The sequence below is a fragment of the Parasteatoda tepidariorum genome, chromosome 9 (genome assembly GCF_982258835.1).
Source record: "Parasteatoda tepidariorum strain Cologne lab strain chromosome 9, Ptep-v5.0, whole genome shotgun sequence".
Lineage (NCBI taxonomy): Eukaryota > Metazoa > Arthropoda > Arachnida > Araneae > Theridiidae > Parasteatoda > Parasteatoda tepidariorum.
In genome coordinates this window covers 14,919,773-14,935,659 of record NC_141763.1, presented here as the reverse complement: position 1 = coordinate 14,935,659, position 15,887 = coordinate 14,919,773, and the positions used below count along the sequence as shown (strand labels likewise).

General features: G+C 34.3%; 1 protein-coding gene across 1 annotated transcript in view; it reads left to right on the top strand.

Moving 5' to 3' along the window:
- LOC107448877 (acetyl-coenzyme A synthetase, cytoplasmic) overlaps nt 1-15,633 on the top strand; it is a 52,814-nt gene extending 37,181 nt beyond the window's left edge. The window contains exons 10-16 of the mRNA XM_043053621.3: nt 178-310; nt 1,810-1,866; nt 6,816-6,896; nt 7,437-7,545; nt 9,536-9,735; nt 13,046-13,091; nt 15,396-15,633. Of these exons, the coding sequence (XP_042909555.2) occupies nt 178-310; nt 1,810-1,866; nt 6,816-6,896; nt 7,437-7,545; nt 9,536-9,735; nt 13,046-13,091; nt 15,396-15,604 (835 nt within the window). The 3' untranslated portion in view covers nt 15,605-15,633. The remainder of the gene's footprint in view (nt 1-177; nt 311-1,809; nt 1,867-6,815; nt 6,897-7,436; nt 7,546-9,535; nt 9,736-13,045; nt 13,092-15,395) is intronic.
- The last annotated feature ends 254 nt before the right edge of the window (nt 15,634-15,887 follow it).

Below are 15,887 nucleotides of genomic sequence, written 5' to 3'. Positions count from 1 at the left end.
ATTTTTGCTGCGACTTTCTTACGTTAGCAAGCGAGAAAGTTTGTGTATGCTGAGTAAAAAATTACCAATAATATGCTTACGTAATATTTAAACGTCCCCTGATTTTTCTTCATTTTTTAAAGGTGATAATACAGAACACCGTTTATACGAAACATGTTTTTGTTTTCAATATTATAGGCATGACAGAAGTAGCATTCGTCTTTTGGGTTCTGTTGGTGAGCCCATCAACCGAGATGCCTGGTTCTGGTACCACGGTATTGTGGGTGAAGGTCGTGTACCCATCGTCGATACCTACTGGCAAACCGAAACGGTAAATTAAGTGTACAATTGTATATTTAGATTCATTTTAATTGTGGTACGTGGAAGGTTCATTAGCGCTCTTCACAGCGCTGAGTGGTTGGTTTGTGTAACGGTTAATCTCTCCTTTAAATGTAACATTAAGGTAGGGATATCCTGGTTGATAGGGCGCTGGGCACATGTCCGAAAGTTTGTGGGTTCGAACCCGCCGGCCAAGCTTCCTAAAACAGGAAGAAATTTCGAGAACTTCCGGTGTATCCCTCCGCTTAAGATATGCTTATGAGTCGATGTGTGAACAGGCTTAATATTCCTCGAAGTTTTACTAATGTGATTGTTGTTATAACTTACATGGAATTTTACCATTCATAAGAGTTTTCTGTGTTCTATAAATTCTAACAGGTAATAAGCCTAAAACACAAATTTAGCAAAATTAATATCACAGCATAAATATAGTGTTAAAGTTAGCCTTGTTTTGAAAGTTATCCCTAATTTGGCTATATTCGTGCAAAATCGCACCGTTTATTATTTTTTGTGTAGCATCATAGCTAGCTTGCGAAGTCTTCCGAAATCATTTGTTGTTTGTTTCCTTGAAAGTTAGATTCAAAGAACGCGTTATATTTTAAACAGTACCAAGTATTTGAAGGTGCGTTTTTTTTCTTCAGGTTTAGGCGTAAAAATTAGTCGGAAGTAGAAACCCGGAAGTTTTTCGACGAGCCATATGCGTTTAGCTTTACACGGTCAGCCATTCTTAACAAGCCGTGATGGCTCAGGGGATAGAGCGTTCGCCTTCCAGTGAGGCGAAACGGGTTCGAATCCTATCAATACGAGTTCTGCATCCAGCTTGCATCGTTAACATGGGTTAGAGTCCCCTTGCCGTCAGGCTAACCGAGGGAGGTTCAAGTGATCTTCCTCTCCATTTAACGCAAATGCGGGTTAGCTCCATCAAAAAGTCCTTCACGAAGGCAAATGTCTCTCAATACTCGATCCGGAGCTCCCTTGTCTTCTGGATTGAGTTCAAAATGACAAGGCTACGGAGTTGAACATTAGAAGTCGTAAACCCATAAAATTGGGTCGGCTGCTCAACGACGATTATAAAATAAAATAAAAAACATCCTTAACATGCGTTTTCTTTTTTCGATCAGCTAGTAAGTAATTTATGCAATTTATGTAATATAGCGTAACATAAGAAAAGGGAAGAGTTGTAGGGATGGTGAAATGTGACACTTTTAACAAGGATGTTAAGGGTGGTTCAAAATATTTAAAATTAAAGGTGTGACATCGCTTATAAATGGTCCCTTTGCAAAGTTAACATTTAACTAAAAGAGTAAATAGCATTTGCCTATAGCTGAGTTCTCAGACAGTTCACCATAGCGGGGGTTCTACTGTAGAAGTATTTGTATTCTTTGATGCAAATACTACGCAATTACAATCGTACTTATTACAATATTTAACGATATTTTAACCTACTTATAATGGTATGATGCATCAGTAATGAATTAATTGTAATTCTAGGGAGGATTTTTGATGACTCCTGTACCATTCTGCACCCCATTAAAGCCAGGATGTGCAGTAAGTATCAATTTATGTCATCCTTCAATTTGTAAACTCAATTGAAATATCTTATCTCCAGTGATCACGCAATTGAAACAGGTTCTTTCACCGGGTGATTATGACAGGAATTTTTTTTTCAGAACTTATTTTTAAATTAAATACATGCTAATAATACACTTGTTTATTTGTTTTTTCAATAACATCAGCTAGTATGGTGTGGCTGAAGTCGAATTCTTGGCCATAGATGGCGCCACTGGAAAACGAAACCTATCGTATCCCTTCTGCCTAAACAGGCATACGTCAACAAACAATAACATCAGCTTATAAAGTAGTTTGCTTAATTGATACGGGCTGGTTGGCAGTGCACTGGACAACTCGAATCCAGTCAGTCGAAGGCTCCTCGTGTAGTAAATGGTAACTGGTGTACGTTAAATCTGTCGGGTCACGACGTCCTGCATGTTCCCATAACATTTTATACCTCTGGGGGTACTGATTTGGAGATTGATCGCTCTGTGGTTCAGGTCAAAATTACGATCTGTAGATGAATGAATGGATGTCTGAATGGGTCCACCCCATAAACGAGTGTGACGTATGGAAGTGACAGAAGTCGAATTCTGGGCCATAGATGGCGCCACTGGAAAACAAGGACAATCGCACTCCCTCTGCCTCAATGGCCGACGACGCAGAAGGAACTTGATTGATTGATTTTGAAATTATGCAATATATCAACTAATTTTTCATTGAACGATTTTTAATGCATCTCTTGTTGTATTTACCAAAAGAAGCTTTTATTCTTAACTTCTAAATTAATAACATAAATGTAGCGCAAAAAAATATTGCGAAACAAAAAACAAAAAGAAAATTTTAATTTTAATTTAACAAAAATATCTCACCTTGTGAGAAAAAACACAAGAAAGTTCAAATAAAAAGAAGAAAAAGAATGTTCTACTAATTCTTTTAAAAAATAAAAGAGGAAACGTGAACCACCAATATAATATGTCCTTTTTTAATTTCATGCTTTTTGCCAACCTGGTTAAGTATGACTCGTCTATCTTCAACAGCAATTTAAATTCTGTTCTTTGAAAATAATCGTCTGCTACTATGTCTTTGAAAATAATCGTCTGCTACTATGTCAATCTTCAACATCTCTCTTTTTTCTTTTTTTTTATTAATTTCATTTAATTCTTAATAAAGAGACTTTACATAGCAGATTTTAATTCAGTCTGTTATTTGCTTAAAACATTGCTAATTTTATTATTATAAAAGATAATTGAGAACACGGATAAGCTTTGAAATAATTACTGGTCTGTTTGTTACATATTTTTAAACATCATTATCAGCGATTGCACCGTGATTAAGAAATTGAACTGTCATAGCGATCTCGGGAGGCTATTATGCAATCTAGTGGGCGATAAGCTTTCTTGTTTGGCGGTTCTCCTCTTGGCGCATTTTTGTTAGACGTCACCTTGATAAGAATTTCTAAAAAAAGCACAAACGATTCTTATCTTTAGTTTTGGAATTAATAAATTTTCAAAGTAATTTACGAATTGTATATTTTTAAAACATCAAGTTACACATGTCTGTTAGCAAACATTTTAGTTATCATTTTATTAATGACTGGAATAAAAATTTTAACAGTATATTATTTTTACTCGTTTATTTTAACTAATATCTAACTTATGATCAGCACTTTTTTGTTAATTGTATATAAATCAAACGATTACTTTTTTTTATAGGAAATTGTTTGTTAGTTTTAATCATTTTCAATAATGTAATATAAAATATTTTACCTTATTGTTTTTTATTTTATAACCGTCGTTGAACAGCCGACCCAATTTTGGAATTACGACCACTAATGTTCAACTCGGTAGCCTTGTAATTTAGAACCTAATCCTGAAGACAAGGGAACTTCCTGGATCAAGAAGCATTGAGAGAAATTTTGTCTACGTGGGGGACTTTTTGGTGGAATTAACCCGCATTTGCGTTACATGGAGAGGAAAACCACGAGAACCTCTCATGATTAGCCTGACGGAATGGGACTCTAACCCATGATCCGTCTACCACTGAGGATATTTCACGTCAGCACTGAGGTCGGTGCAAGACGAATGCGAAACTCTTACCTCAGCCAACGCCGGGATTCGTACCCGGTTCACCTCATTGGAAGGCGAACTCTCTATCCCCTGAGCCATCGCGACTCTTACTGTTTGTTGCATTTCTTATATTATATAAAGCAATTATTAAACTAGGATGCATATTATAATTGAAGGATTTACAGTGAGTTACCGTGGGTCGGTTTTTTGATGCTTATTTATTCTTTTTTTTAATATATATATACATATATTTATGCACCTTGCATAGATAATAAGTGTTAGTACTTTTTCCTTGGTTTTAATCCTTGGTTTCCATGGTTTTTTTTTTTTTTTTAACAAAGTAACGCTCAAAATTAACTTTAGTAAAGCAAGTATATATTTAGTTTGATATTGTGACATATTGAAATTAAAGTGATAGTTGATTCGAGAAATTATCAACTAAGAAATTTGCTATGGCAAATCCCTGTATAAATCTTAGGACTCAATTTTCTCTGAATATAAATTAAGGACTCAATTTTCAAAAATGTTTTTTTTTAAATATTTTTTTTAAATGTAACAACATTTCTAAATAAGAATATTTTTGTAACTTTCAAAGAAAAATAATAAGGAAGGTTTTTGACAAATGAGACAACAAAATTATTAAAATTACAACGATTGAAACTAGCTATATTGGAAAAAAATATAAAAATTAACAAAAAATACTAGTTACAAAAAAAGTTCAGAGCTTTTAATAAATTATCAAATATAAAAAAAATGTAAGAATTATTTAATTTATTAATTTATTTAAGTAATCAGACACAAAAACGCACAGGAACTATAAAGTGCGTTTTTTTGTCTGATTTCGTAACTTAATATATCGTCTGCATTAATTAATTAGCATATCGGCGGTTACTCCCTCAAACCATTAAGATTGAGTCCTAGAACGTGAAGATCCGATCAATAGAACAAAAGTTATTCAGGGTGGTCCTTTTTTCTTCTTTTTTTTCACACTGTACTTCATTTCTTGGAGGGTATAAAAAAGCATTAATCACTTAAATCGCAAATATTTGATAATTTTTTTAGCCTTTCTTAAATCACTGTCGATAAAAGTATAGAGTTTGAAAGTTAAAAGAACTAATTCGTAAAAAGTGCTTTAGAATAAATAAAAAAATACTGCATGTAAGCATGAAAATATTTATATATGAAAATATTTATCCCGACCTGCCCCAATTCAGGGCATACGGGTAAATGTTTATTAAACCAAGTAAAAACAGAAAAGAACATAAAAAGCAAAAAGTGCATAAAATACAATAGTCATATGCCAACAGCTGGGAGGGCCGCCATATAGTGCTTTAAGCCGACGGCCCACCCTTATATTGAGCCAAATTACAATAGTGTTGAAGACCCCAACAAAGTTACAGGGAATACAGTATGTGTTACAATATATAATTAGTAGTTACAAGATATAAACATCAAAATAAAACAAGACAAAATCGAATATACAAATGAGTAAAAACAACTAGATGAATTAAAATTAGTGTTGAGGAATTAGAACAGAAGACCAACGGAGTCCCCCAGGATGCTCAAGTTTGAAAAATATAAAAGGGGAATGACGCGTTAAAATAGAAGTGGATTGGCAGTTCAGGTATTAAGGGGAGACATCAAGTCAACCTAAGTGTATAGGGTCCATCGGATCGTCCTTTGTAATGGTATCCTCTAGTGTGCTTTTAATAATATCTCTAATGATTTGTTGCTGTTGTTTTGTTCTGCACCACTTTTCGATTGGTTCCCTGATGTTAATATGATTCCTCCGGAGTGTCGAGAATTTAGGACATTCTGCAATTAGATGTTGAACCGTTTGGCTTTTGCCGCAGTATTTGCAGCTAGATGATTTCTGAAAAAATCTCGATTGATGTTCTCCGAACACTCCGTGGGCGGTATAGAATTGGTTTTTGTAAAAGTCACAATTTAAAAGTTTATCGCTGACTTTTGGAAAAAATTTGTTGGTATGTCTCCCGTTTGATGAACGGTCCCACCTTTCTTGCCATAAATCTCTGCTGACCTGCCGTAGTTTATAATTAAGCTGTGGTCTTGTAATAGAGTAGTAAAAATCTACTCCACTGAGCAGAGTGCCCGCTTTTGCTAGAGCATCCGCTTCCTCATTTCCAGCTTCCCCCGCGTGAGCCTTGATCCAGTTGAACCGGTAATTCCTGTGTTGAATAATACTCTTAATGTTTTCGACTATAATGTCCCTTGGTGTGGGATTCTCTAGGGCCTAAGCATGAATTAAAACTTCTTAATATCTCCTCATGTTTAATCAACCAAGAAATAGCTCATTTCAAAGAGGGAGCTTCTTTCTCCCCCGATTCTCGTTCTCTCGCTGACTCGAGCCAAAACCTATCTTAAATAATAGTCCGACACCCCTTCTTGAAATAGTTAAACCTCACATCCTCTACTGCAGACATGTGGCTAGGGGAGTTCTTTACATAGACAAACTACAAACTCTATTTTAAAGCGATCGTCTTTGGCTTTAAATTCAAGCACCTCCAAAACTTGTTGAAAACATTTTCCGCTTTGGGCTGAAACTCAGATTTTCGCTCGCAAAGGTTTTCTTGGGATGCCAATGTCCTTATGAGGTTTAACAGAAACCCTAACCCTCCACGATGAACTGAACGGAAAAATCATATTATTTCAAGTCTGGTGAATAAAAGGGCCATTCTTGTTCTGTCATAAAGTCTGAATATGGCACCTTTCTTGAAGGGGATTCAGATTTGTGTTAACTTTTGTGTCTAATGATGTTTTAAAATAAGTTTGCGTTGAAAATTACTCGGTTTTAAATTGTAAGTTATTTCCTGCCATCCTTCTTTACTTTTTTCTAAGTTATCCTGCATTTCATAGGCACTTCCTTTCTTTGGAGTGGAACCAGAATTGGTGGATGAGAATGGAAAAGTGGTCGAAGGTCCAGGAAAAGGCTATCTGGTAATTTTTCTTTTTTTCGCATGTACTGTTACCTCTCAAATTTAGGTTATGTCTCAGTGCTTATTCTCCAATTTTTGTAAGTTTTAATGGAGTATAACATGATTTGCCTCCAGGTGGCGCCACTTTAAAAAGTTCTAAATTGAATCACATGTAGTGATATTTATCTTAAATTTTAGCATCGGTGTAGGGAATACCGAACAGTGGCACTTAACTAGACCTAGTATAATATTTCGGGCATTTACCAAAGCAACTATGTGATTGTCAACATTCACCGGGTGGAAGTTAACAACCACCAATTTCGGTCATTTACAGTAACATATACAAACAATGTGTATACATATGTATAAATATTTAGAAAATCCTCTCTCCCCGTATCACCACCTTGTTTATAACTGCTATGTTATAGACAAGATATAATGTAACATAGCTCTTTTATTTAGAAAAAAACAAATTTAGCAATAGAAACTATATATATTTTAATGAACAACCTGTTAAAATAACAGGAAACACCTGTATTTAGTTTTTTGTTTATGGTTACAGGTTATCAAGAGACCGTGGCCAGCCATCATGAGAACAGTGTTTAAGAACCAACAAAGATTTGAAGATGCCTACTTCAAAAAATTTCCCGGTTATTATTTCACAGGAGATGGTAAGTCCAGTAGTATATTTTATTTACATAATCTTAGTTGTAAAATAGATACAAATACCACTGAAGATATTTTAACTCATCACTGTAATCGGTGCAAGCCGGGGGCGAAATTCGCATCGACCAGCCATCGCTGGGATTCGAACCCGGTTCAGCTCTTTTGGAAGGCGAACGCTCTATCCTCTGAGCCACCACGGCTCGCAGTTGACAATTTTATTTTATTTTATAACAGTCGTTGAACAGGCGACCCAATTTTGGGATAACGACATTTAATGTTCAACTCAGTAGCCTTGTAATTTTGAACTAAATCCAAAAGGGAATTCCTGGATCAAGTATTGGGAGAGATTTGCCTTCGTGGAGGACTTTTTTGACGGCCCACATTTGCGTTACATCGAGAGGAAAGCCACATTAACCTCCCACTGTTAGTCTGACGACAAGGGGACTCTAACCCATGATCCATCTACCACTGAGGCTGATTTACATCAGCACTGTGTTCGGTGCGAGGCGACGGGTGCAGAATTCGAATCGGTCAACCATCGCTGAGATTCAAACCCGGTACACCTCATAGGGAAGGGAGCGCTCTATCCCCAGAGCCACCACGACCTGTTAAGCTTCATTGAAGTCAATAATAGAATTATATAATAGAAAATTCTAATTTGTTGCTTTAGAATTTTAAATGCATTGAAATTTTTCAAATTTTGTATGTTCTTCTTAAAATGACTTAACATTTATAATTTCATACGCGAGGTATTTACAGACATTGAAACTTAATCGAATCGAAATTGATGTTTTATGTCATTATTTTTGTAAAAAAAATTGCAAATTTTAAAACACTTTTTTTAAAAGAAAAATTGTAAAACAATTTTAACTGGAATTGAATTTCATAAAAATTTTCAATGTTTCTGAATATCGGCGGCAAGTAAAGTAATAAAATTGAAATTTAAAAAAAACTGTCTTTTTATCAAATAGTCTAAAAATATGAAACAAAAAATTTTCAGACCTATTAGGAAACTGATGCGCCTTACTTTTTAGATCTGACAAATAAAAAAATTAATTTTTGTTTTCCCTTCTGGTCCATTTAGAATTTTTACTCTATTGAGTTATTCAAAGTTTTTCCTAAATAGACTATAAATTTAATAAAAATTATAATAAAATTATAAACTATAGTTAATTAAAAACTTTGTGAAAAACTATTCACAAAATAAACAACACACGATTTTCTGCAAAAATGATGTAAAATATTTTGAATACTCTTATTTTAATCAGAACAAAAGTAACTAAAAGAAATCACATAGTTTCTAAAATATAGTTACATAGCTAAATTAAATTTATAGAGCTGTTCCGTTTTTCTTTTCGTGAATTGTACATTTTTCAGAAATTTAGAAGGTGGGTCAAAATATGGACACCTATGCGGCCACCATAAAATAATTATCAATCATTGTAAGGAGATGGCATGGCTGGCATAGCCTGGTCGGTAGGGCGCTGGGCTCATGTCCGAGAGTTCGTGGGTTCGAACCCCACCGGCCAAAGACTCCCGGTGTAGTAAATGGTGACTGATGCACGTTGAATCTGTCTAGTCTCAAGGTCCTACATGTTCCCATGGCAAATCAATACCTCTGGGGGTACTAAATTGGAGATCGATCGTTCTCTGATTTAGGACAAAATTACTGTGGATGAATGAATGGATCTATGAATGGGTCCGCCCTATAAACGGGTGTGACGTATGGGTGTAGATGAAATCGAATTCTTGGCCATAGATGGCGCCACTGGAAAACAAGAATCTCTCTGCTTTAACAGGCATACGAATGCATGCAAGAGATAGCATGTTTTTTTTTTATTCTTTTGGCTTCAAAACATGAAACCAAAAGAATCACAAAATATTTTGTCACAAAATAGCTTATTTTACATTAATTGTGACACTTTACATTATCCGAAATGTCACCTTTTTTAACCTTTTAGAAGAAATATGTAACGAAGTCGGTTTTAAATGCAGGTTGCAGGAGAGACGAGAACGGTTTCTACTGGATCACCGGGAGAGTGGACGATATGCTGAATGTGTCCGGCCATTTGCTGTCCACCAGTGAAGTGGAATCTGCACTTCTCGGCAATCCCAACGTTGCAGAGACGGCCGTTGTCCCACACTTTCACCCAATCAAAGGAGAATGCCTCTACTGCTTTGTCGTGCTCAAGGACGTAAGTACCATCAGAAGGGTCGGCAGGGATTTCAAAAGTTCAATTATTTTATAAAACCTTCATATCCGTCAATAATACGACGGCCGTTTTGTTGTGTACACTAATAGGTGGCGCATGCGTCGTTAAGAGTGCTTGTATCGTGTCCCGGCATTTCTTGGGAACAACCGTGCTCAGTTGCGGCAGTGTAGGTAAATTGCACGGTCAGATCTTTGTCCTTAAAGTGTTCAAATTTAGCAAATCGCCCGTCATGCACGAGATACTGTCAGTGATGCGTTTTTAGTCGGTAAAAAACCTGTCTGCTGCATACATTCACTGGCAGATTTGTAAAGTTACGATTTGTGTGGTAGCAAAATTCCCTGCTATGCTGACAGAAAAATTTTGCTACTCTATGACAATGACGTAGCTAGGGGCCTAACTGGCCGAGTGGTATCGCCCGCCAAACGCTCTGTTAAGCGTGGAGGTGGCGGGTCCGAATCCCGCCGTAACCCTGGACGTATTCTTTGTGATGTCCTTCTCTGTATTGTGCTATCTGTTCTTCTACTTGACAAAAGTTTATAAGCCTTAATTGAGCGCACAAGCCTGCAAATGCATGTTGTACCAATAAACCAATATATCTACGCAGCTCATATCCCAGCTTTATTGGACTCTTTTGGTTGGGAAGTCTTGGAGCAACCCTCCCTACAACCTAGACCTTGCGCTGAGTGATTTTCTTCTTTTCCGATATTTCGAACATCATTTTGGCGGCAATCACTACAAAGATGACGAATACGTAAAAATGGCAGCGACCTCTTGGTTAACGGAGCAGGCGGCAAGTTTGTATGAAGAGGGTATTCTAAATCTAGTTGTGGTATGATAAGTGTTTAACCCCTTAACGATTGGTTAATTTTCAAGAGAACGGTCATAAAAGTGCCTATTTTTTTAGCTTTTGTATTTGTATTACATATTTGATTAATGCTGCAACTAGTTTAAAATAAACTAACTATCTACAATTACCTTAAAAATATCCTGGTACTGCCATCATGTGCGTAAAATGAGAAATAAAATGTTTTCCGAGCAAAAGAAATGAATTAGTTTTATTCTTATTGGCGCATTACTACTGAACAATCCAGCCCGTCAATATCACGGGAGCGAGAAATAGTGGGCGAAATCTCACCCCGTCATTTTCACGGGAGCGAGAAGGAAGGGGTTAAACAAACTTGGCAACTATGCTGGAGAAAAAAAAAAGTTTATAGAATCTGAAAATAAATTTGCTTCTTGAAAATTTTCCTTTCTTTTAAACATAGATATTCTAAAAAATTTTATTAAGAATAAATGATGTTCAAACAAATTTAACAATGAAGTTTTAGATAATAAAACTTTAAATATCCATTTCATTTTTAAAAAAATTTGTTGAAAATAATAAATTCTTTTACCATTATAAAATTTCCGCATACATTGACAACCAAATAAATTTAAAACGTTGAGTTAGATTTTACTAAATTTGTATTTTTCCCATGTATTTTTTATATTAAAAGTTTTTTGCCCCCTCTAATCCTTTATTATGGTTTGTCTATAGAAAGAACTCCCCTTGCCATGAGGTCTAAGGCCATCTGCTGTTATGGAAACAAGAAATAGCGCAATAGGCCTGATTTCCCTTCTCTCACCGACCCGAAATAAAACCTGTCTTAAATAATGCCCAACACCCTTGACAATACTTGAAATAATTAAACCTTGTAACCATAGTAACCGCCACCACTCCAGACAAATGGCACGGGGAGTTCTTTCAAACAAACTTCCATTTTGCGAATTTCTCTATTTTCCAATTTTTTTTCGAAGCCACTTAACTTTTAGAGAAAGCAGTAAATTTATTTGCATGTCGTACAGGAATCCATGCCAAAAATCAATTTACGAGAAAGCATAACAGAAATTTCTAAAACATGGAACTATGATCGTACTTTTCGTAACAGTTTCGCTAAAGCTGGATTCTTATTCAGTGCGTAGGGCGAGGATGATATTCCTTTAGAAGAGATTAAAAAAAATGTGGATACAGCTAAGAGTAGAACCACGAAATTAATGATGACGTACTGATAAATGATTTTCTTTTTATTGATTCTGAAGCTGCAACCACAGATATATTAACTGAATCGGATATTTTGGACAGTTTGAAAAATAAAAAACAGCAATAAATTGTGAGGAAGACGAAGAATCTGAAGACGGAAATGATGAAGAAATCACCAAACCTTCATCTGATAAAATGTTAAAATCATTTGAAACAAGTCGATAGTAGATAATAATTTTCAAGATAAAGGTGTATCGATTGCTATTTTAATTATGTCTAGGGTTTATGAATTTAAAACTAGTTTTGTGTTGCTTAAACATTTCAAACGATGATAACGAATTTTCCATGTAACGAACTTATTATCGGGATTTAGCGACTTCGTTAAATAGAGGTCCGACTTATTTTTACGCCTAAGCTTGAAAAAAACTCGCCATCTAATATTTTTATACTTGTAGTGTTTTCAACATAACACGTTCTTTCAACTAACTTCCAACGAAACAAACAACAAATGATTCTGTGGAGACTTAGCAAGCTTTCTATGACGCTAACCCAAAATGAAACAAAGGGCACTATTTTTTACAAATATAGTCAAATGAGGGATAACACTCAAAACATTGCAAACCTCTCACTTTATTTATGCTGTGATATTAAATTTGTTAAATTTGTTTTAAGCTCATGACCTGTTAGAATTTATAAATTACAGAAAACTCTTATGAATGGTAAAATGTACGCATAAATTTAAACACATATCACAATTATAAAACTTCCAAGAATATAAAGCCTGTTCACACATTGCCTCGTAAGAATAACACAAGCGGAGAGATACACCGGAAGTTCTCTAAGGTTATAGGAAGCTTGCTATAGTTTACATTCACTCAACCATTCATAACTTTTGTTCTAATAATAGAACTTTTCACTTACAAAGAGAAAATCTTAGCGTCTCAGAATGTTAACCTTGTATACTGATGAAATAAGTGCAGCGTCAGATCTGCGTCAGAAAAAATATTTCGCTGGAGGTAAGCGTTTACCAAATAATAATTCATAAAGAAGATAGTAACAGATTAACAAGTAACAGATTTAAGGTTTAAGTAACAGTAAGTAGCAAATTTAAAGTTTTACTGCAGTCAGTCGTCGACTGAATGTCCTCTTTAAATGGATTCCTCTTAACGTAACTGAAACAATTATTTTTTATTTAAAAAAAATAGTTCATTTAAGCAATCGAAAAATTAATTGAAAAATATTTTTTTTAAGAAGTACTTTATTTTATTTCAGGGATGCAGTTTTGATGACAAAATAGTTCAAGAACTAAAACAACAAGGTAACAACATTCACAGTCTCTCTAAAATATGACAATATTAGCAGTCGCCACAGGGCGACTAAATATAAATGGGCATTAAAAAATTATTCGCCAATCGCGACTTTTGTTGACGAAAATGTGCATTTAATTATTGTTTATTCATTTTCAAAAGAAATGTCTTACCTCAGACAACACCGTTACCAGATCGCAATAAAAATGCAACAGTTGCGGAGACTCATTTGCGAAGTCACATGCGATCTCTGCGATCTCTCTCTCTCTCAACTCTTTTAAAAACAGTTTAAAGAGTGGCCCAATTTACCAAACACTATGAACTGTGACAATAGTTTAAAATAGCAAAATAACTCATAGCAAATTAAAATCTTAAAAGATATATCAAATAATAGCTGCGCTTTCAGAATCTATATTGAACGATAAATATTATTCAAATCTTCAGCAAATGCATTACTTTTTATAACTTTTTAAGTTAAAAATATTTTTTTTTGAATTAATCAATTAATAAAATAAGACGTGTGTTATAAAAAAATAAAAATAATCATTCTTACAGCACACAATTACTTATTGAATGTTTTTATTATTGAATGTTACAAAAAAATTAAACCTAAGCACTGACAATATATTAGTGATTTTTCAAAATCAACAATAACAATAGTTTTAAAAAAATCATGTCTCGTATATATATGAGAGAGATTGAGAGAGCCCGTCCGCTGTAAAGACTTCAAAGTATTCTTCCAGGTAATTTATAGCCAAATTTCATTTCAAAATTAGCCAAACAATGTTCTATGATTAATTTTTTCCTATAGAAAACTTCCAATCAAAATTCAATTTTGCTTATAAATTGAATTATTTTATAAAATTCAATTTCAAATCAAGAGTCAATTTACAGTAGGGGAGGGGGAGTAAATGAGCGATAAAAAAGTGGGATGATTTTTCGTCTTTGAAGAAAAGAAATAGGAATAGGCAATATGTTAATATTTGATAACTTCTTAGACAAGAGCAGTAATAAAAGGATAAACCTGAAGCAACATTACGTAATTATGTATGAAAAATGCATTATGTTTATGAGAAATAGTGTATATGTATATGAGAAAACATATTTTCTATGAAAATAGTTGGAAGACAATATGCATCTGACTACGACGCGATTTGCAGGAATACAGTTACAGAGTTGAAATTTTTCATGATGCTATTTTCGCTTATTAACTTAACAAGAGTTTTAACGATTTAATTTATAAATATAAGCTCATCATATTGGTGACGACTTTATTGGTCACGACTATTTCGCTTTGCATTTCGAATCAGAATTAGTTAATGATGTTAGTGTTCTTGATGATTTATTTTACAGTTCTATTTACAAAAGTTTAAATTACTACCTTCATCAATAAAATTCGAAACATTCAAAGATATAAAATGGTGTAAATATAAACATAATTAGTGCTCAAAAATAAATAAATATACACTTAAAGCCATTTTGTTTCTTCTCCACAAAAAAAGGAGCGAACAATCTCAGAAAAGCAAAACAAACTGCTACCATAGCAAATTAATTTTATGAACTAGATCAAAGTTAAAGATTAAACAGACGATAATTCTCAACAACGACAATTCCATCTGCTATTTCGAATTGTTCTTCTAACAGATTTTAAGTGGAATGTTGTACTGCTACATACTTAAGTGAGTCATGAAAAAACATAACTCGAAAGTTTTCTCATAATATAGTAACACTAGGAGACAACAACTGTTACCATAGCAAATTTATTTTATGAACTAGATCAAAGTTAAAGATTAAACAGACGATAATTCTCAACAACGACAATTGGGTATAATATGAAAAAAACACAACTACTTCGATTTAGTAGGAACAACATATGACGCAATGCTAAACGAATGGAATTTAGTTGTTGTTTATTTAGTTCTTGTTATTAGTAGTTGTTGTTATTTGTTTCAGTTGTTGTTGTTTATTTAGTTGTATTTAGTTTCAATAACTTTTCTTTATAATGCAATAAAATCTGGCGAGCAGCTATTTAAACGATCGAACACTTCGTTTGTTTATTTGTGGCTTGAAGTTAGGCTCGCAGAAAATGCCGTTCATGGGTTAAATTTAGTAGGAACAACACAACCTGTGACGTAGGCTATATTATACCCAATTCCATCTGCTATTTTGAATAGTTGTTCTAACAGATTTTAAGTGGAATGTTGTACTGCTACATATTTAAGTGAGTCATGAAAAAACATAACTGCAAAGTTTTCTCACAATATAGTAACACTAGGAGACAACAAACACTATAATCTTTTTTTTTTCCTTTGCAGTGGTTAATATCATCGGTCCTTTTGCCCGACCAGAGTATTTCCATCCAGCCTCTTCCCTTCCAAAGACAAGATCCGGTAAAACTGTTCGACGAATTCTAAGAAAAGTCGCCGCCAACGACAGAGACATCGGAGATCTGAGTACTTTATTGGATGAGAATGTGGTGGATGAACTCTTCGAATCAAAGAACTCCTTGAAACTAAATAAATAAAATAAAAAATCGAACATACTAATAAAAAATTGTTTTTTGTTTATAGGAGAGAGAACGTCAATGTTTTAATTTAAAATCCGAATGATTATTTTCGACTTAACACACCGGTAGGAACCATAGATCAATGAACATTCGCAAGAAAGTCCAAAAGTTACCTCACCTTTTTATAAGGCCAGTTTGTTCAAGCAATGAGGAATTTTTCGCTGAGTGGCATTGTCTCAAGTTTCAAGCCAAGTTTCTAACTTTTTCAGCCGAGTTTCAAAATTATTGTTCATGTTAAGAG